At 40.0% G+C, this 4,941-nt stretch overlaps 1 protein-coding gene across 1 annotated transcript; it reads right to left on the bottom strand.

The window, feature by feature from the left end:
* Positions 1-4,097: 4,097 nt before the first annotated feature.
* Positions 4,098-4,244, bottom strand: LOC116645682 (thymosin beta-4-like). The gene has a single exon (XM_032426086.1). The coding sequence runs from the start codon at positions 4,230-4,232 to the stop codon at positions 4,098-4,100; it is 135 nt and encodes a 44-aa protein (XP_032281977.1). The 5' UTR covers positions 4,233-4,244.
* Positions 4,245-4,941: the final 697 nt, after the last annotated feature.

Here is a 4,941-nt window from a genome sequence, read left to right as displayed (position 1 = left end):
TTGATTCTCCTGAGTGTCATTTGGAAATGCTCCCAAACTGCTTTCCACATTTTGATAAATAATGTCAACCAATTCCCCAATCCAAATAAAGTATAATACTAAGACTTATAGTTGTCCAAATATTGAAACATCAGGAGGTCATTATGCTCCAAGGATCTGATCTACAAATACATCTCTGGGGCTGGTTTTCTTAGGAAAAGGAACATCCTTTTCCAGGATACAGACATGTTGTATCTGGCAGGTCTAGGGGGCTTTCCTAGGGCCATGACTGGACTGTCGGTGTGCTTTCCCAGGGTGGGAGAGAATGGGAAGAGGGTGGTGGTGATGAATAGTAGAAGGGGGACCAATTTACATGAAAACACAGCAACGATCTTTCTCTTTCCGTATGTGCATAAATTAGAAACTAGCTGAGTGGTACTTCATCCCATGAGATCTATTCTCTGAAGCATGTGTCTACCTCCCATTAGCCTTGTATGAATGAGGCTTTTGTAATAAAAATGAAGCTCAAAGAGGGAGACCTTTGCTACCTAATCCATAGGGGTATATTCTTCTCTTGATAAACCTATAATTCCTATCACAGCTAATGGGAGTTCTAAACTGACATCAAAAAAGCTGTCTGTCCCATTGAAAAAGGTAAAGGTCTCTCCTTGCAAGCCTCATTATCATTCAAACCAATCTTTTCTCTCCTGCTTCTCTCTCAAAGGATGTGCCTCTCCCTCGAGGTACTTGTAAGAAGGGAGAGCCTTGGAAATTACCCATCTGGTAAATAGAACAGATTTCAATGCAGTTTACTCTATGATTCTTTGTCTGTTTCTCTTGGATACAAATGAAAAGGTTTGAAACTCAGAAAAGACATTATTCTTTCAACAAAATGGGTTCACATTTACTCACAGAGCATATGTTCTGCAAATGTGATATAGTGAAGGTTATTCTGAAATCATAAAAGTTTATGAATTCTTTAGTTCTAATGAATGAAATCAGACAAGCTATTCAGATCTCTCTCTGCATAGTGTAGCCCTTTTCTTTTTTTTCCTACGTAGAATTTTTAAAGCTATTAAGAGAATGGAAGTAGGGAGTAGGAAATGAAACTGGTATGAAAAACATTCTTTTTTAAAACAATGTTTTTTCAGCGTTTTCATTTTTTGGCTGTAGCATTTATTCTTACGCTTTATGGAATGATAGCTTACACTGTTGAATGGGCCATTTGATCTCTCCTTTGAGATGATGTCCTGCTCATAAACACGAGCTATGTATGCTATGCATTTTGCAACCCCCACCCCAGATTTTGCACCCCCTTCACACAGTGTTCAGTAAACCGAATGGACTGTGGTGGTTTGTATTGTATCCACAAGGCTCAGCAGACTCTTCATCGTATGTTTCCTTGTTTGTGGTACAAAAGAGAAAGTCACATTAAATTTGGAAGGTGGAAGGAAAGTAGCATTCCCCTCATTCTGTAAGTTCGCATGCTGGAAGGCAGTCTGAGAGCCTGACAGAGCTGTGGGCAATTCCAGTTTTTCCTCCCTCTCCCTCTGGACATGTGGTGACTCTCACGTACTCCAGCAGATGCAGAGGCAACAGCCTTCCTCTGAATGTGGAAGTGGACCTCTTCACAAGCCTCCCTCATGGCCCCACCCCAGAATCTGGACCTGCCTGGCTTCCTAGATTCCTTAGCAAAAGGAATGTAGGTAAAGCCTCTTTACACCAATGCTTCAGAGCAGATGCACAGTGACCCTCCTATTTGCCCAGCTTCTCCACATTTGTGTCCAGCCTTATTCTTAGAATAAATCTCTTCTGCTATGATAATAGGAGCTTGGCTTCCCTGATTGAATCTTGACACATAGGCTTGTATATATTAGTATAAAATGTGAGACTTCTAGCATTCCTTTGGAAAATAAAATTTCTGAAGCATCATAAGGTTTTAGGTACAGCAAAACCTGGTTGACTCTGGAAATAATGCTACTTCATTCAGTTGACATTGACGTAATTGAACCAAAGGGTAACTTTGTGAAAGAAGGGCATACCACGTAAATTTACAGTAAAACAAGATCTTGGAATAGTTTCCGAACTGAGAGGAAAAATTACTTTCTCCCCTTACGCTGTTCGTAATATATAGAAAAATCTTTAGTATTAAAAAAAGGATAATTTCACCTTAAAGTTACTTATTTAGATAACTTAAAACAAATACTTAAGAATGATACAATGTCACTTAAATACGTTCCCTAATTCTGTTAGTCTCTTCCATATTTGAATTAATGAATATATCGCATATTCTATTTTGTAAAAAGGGGAAAATAAGAAAAAAGCATTCTGGCCATCATGTAAATTACTATCCTGCCAAGGCTATGTTATGCTTTTTGTAACTCAAATTATGCATTTATAATATTGGGATATATTCTTTGTTCTATAATAAGAGCAAAATGTTTCGAGAAAAATACAAGTTGTAGTGTGGAACAGAAATTAAAGTTATCTAAGTTCTAAATAGTTCTAATAGTTATTTTTAGGCCTCATTTAGATAGCATTGGTGATGTTTTACATGTTTAAGGAGTATTATTCTAATTCTCAAATAATTATTTGGCTCTAGTCATAATAAATCCATGTGGTTCCATAGTCATAAATTTGTTCTAAATTCTTCAGTCTCAAATTTCGTGGCTTGAATTTGACAAATTTTATAGACTTAACCATAACTCTATTTTTATATCCTATAAGGCCCCAAGTTTCTACCCTAATATTAGCAGACTTCCATTGGCCTTGTTTCACCTGTAACACAATGAAGTGTGTTTCCACTTCACCTTAGGAATAAGGAAAACATTTATAGGAATACATTGGTGTTTTACCATGTGTCCCAAGCCATCTGCAAGTCCTATAAAAGCCTTATGTTCACTACATGGTTCTTTTTATTTTTGAAGATCTAAACAAACTGTAAAGTAATATTTTCAGTCTGGAATTAAAGCAGATATATAGGGAATGCTACCTGAATCAACTACCCAGTGGGGTAGGTATAAATCTTCTTAAGGTTTATTCAAGAGCAGAAACATTTCTTACCCTTAGCTGTATGTGCTTAGGGTGCTACCAGAAAATAATAAAATATTGACTGAAAGGTAGCACTGAGGGTTCAAACCAGAGATGGTTGTCTAAATGGATTGTCAGGACAGAGAACTGAAGACAGCAGCAGCTAGGAGCAGGGGTAGAAGCTAAGAGATAGGAGAGCCAAGAAGGTCTAAAGTAGGTAGTGTCTGATGCTAGTAGAAAAATAGGATGGAGGGGCACCTGGGTGGCTCAGTTGTTGGGCGTCTGCCTTCGGCTCAGGTCATGATCCCAGAGTCCTGGGATCAGCCCTGCATCGGGCTCCCTGCTCTGCGGGAAGCCTGCTTCTCCCTCTCCCACTCCCCCAGCTTGTGTCCCCTCTCTCGCTGTGTCTCTCTCTATCAAATAAATAAAATCTTAAAAAGAAAAGAAAAGAAAAGAAAAAAATAGGATGGAAAAGCTGGAAGACTCCCAGACAGGTTGCTGTGCCTGATGCTGAACTTTTATACCCTGTCAGTGACAGTGTTTGTGTGAGAGGGATGGACCCATTTAAAAGCATAACTAAAAGAAAGACAAGAGTAGCTTTGGATTATTCTGAAGTCCACTCTCTGTCATTGATCGAGGGGTCACTGATTTAGATATAGCTTTGTCCAACAAAATTCCGCCCCACCTCCCCAGGTTTTAAAACTTTTTATTTGCATATTAAAAACTTGTGCATTCCAGTAATTAAAATCATTTGAGAAAAAAAAAAAGGCACTCTTAACTGCACTGCATTTGACAGCCTGCAGGGCACCTGGGACTGGCTTGGTTTTTACCCTCGATTTCATGGTCATCCCACCCAGCTTCTTCCTTTACCAACACGCAAGTTCTTTTCTTTCCCTGCCAGCCGGACAGGCAGATGGGAGAGGCAGGCGCGGCCTTCCTGGTTGGTTCTCCATTCTTTGATGTACAAAGGGATAGCAGTCATTTAAACTTGATCCAACTCTTCGCATCTTACAAAGTTAAACAACTAAAGGAAGTAAAGTGAGAAGGCAATGCTGATGGAATGGAGAGTGCATATTGGTGGCGCCTCCTTAGGATTCCTCTGCTTGCTTCTCCTGTTCCGTCGTCTCTCTTGAAGGCAGTGAATTTTTCTCTTGCGTTTCTGTGTTCTTTAATTTTGACTTACCGAATTTCTCAATCTCAGGCATACCAGGTTTGTCAGACATGGTTGCAGAGGAAGCCAAGCAAGGTGTGGGAACTGGGAAGGTCTGGTCTGTACAGTGGCCACCGTTGAGTGCCTCCAGCAAAGTTTTCATTATTTTTACTTATCCCCAATCTTCTGAAAGAAATATTGAGCACTAGTATTCCAATTTTGGGTGTGAAATCTACTAAGCATGACCTTGACCTAGCTGTCATGGTTTTTGACTTTGCCTTAAGAGTTTTCTGGCTCCCAGTTCAGGGTGTGAGATGGAGAATTCTCTGCCCTTGCTTTGGAATCAGACCTCACTGTGGCCACATCAGATAAGGATTGACAGACCTCACAATAGCCTTGAATCTGTTTCCAGTCCCTCAGCCTGGTGATCCTGATATGTAAAGCTCTGGCTGGGGATTCAAGAAGGCCCGCCAAAGTACTCTATAGCCCATGTAAAGTTGACTCTGTGATTCTGCTTAATAATGCAATTTAACTGTATTTTGGAAAATAGAATTACTTCTCAAAACAAACAGGGATAAGCACCCATCAGTGATTAACTGACATGCTTATCACAGAATGAGGATGTGTGTTCCCCACGTGCCTCCCGAGTCTAATGTTGAGGGTGCAGTTATACAAAGGTGTTGACGCTCATCTGGCATCAATAATACAGAGGATGGGGAAGAAAAGGGAAAGGAGGTGTCAGGATAATAAGAAAGAAGAACTCAAAGGGAGACTGAGCCCAA

The sequence above is a fragment of the Phoca vitulina genome, unplaced genomic scaffold, assembly GCF_004348235.1.
Source record: "Phoca vitulina isolate PV1807 unplaced genomic scaffold, GSC_HSeal_1.0 scaffold33, whole genome shotgun sequence".
In the NCBI taxonomy this organism is placed as follows: domain Eukaryota; kingdom Metazoa; phylum Chordata; class Mammalia; order Carnivora; family Phocidae; genus Phoca; species Phoca vitulina.
This window is presented reverse-complemented; position numbering and strand designations above follow the sequence as displayed.

What these genes read in the sequence shown, in the direction of transcription:
- LOC116645682 (XM_032426086.1), bottom strand. Translation starts at nt 4,232, where the DNA reads ATGTCTGACAAACCTGGTATGCCTGAGATTGAGAAATTCGGTAAGTCA.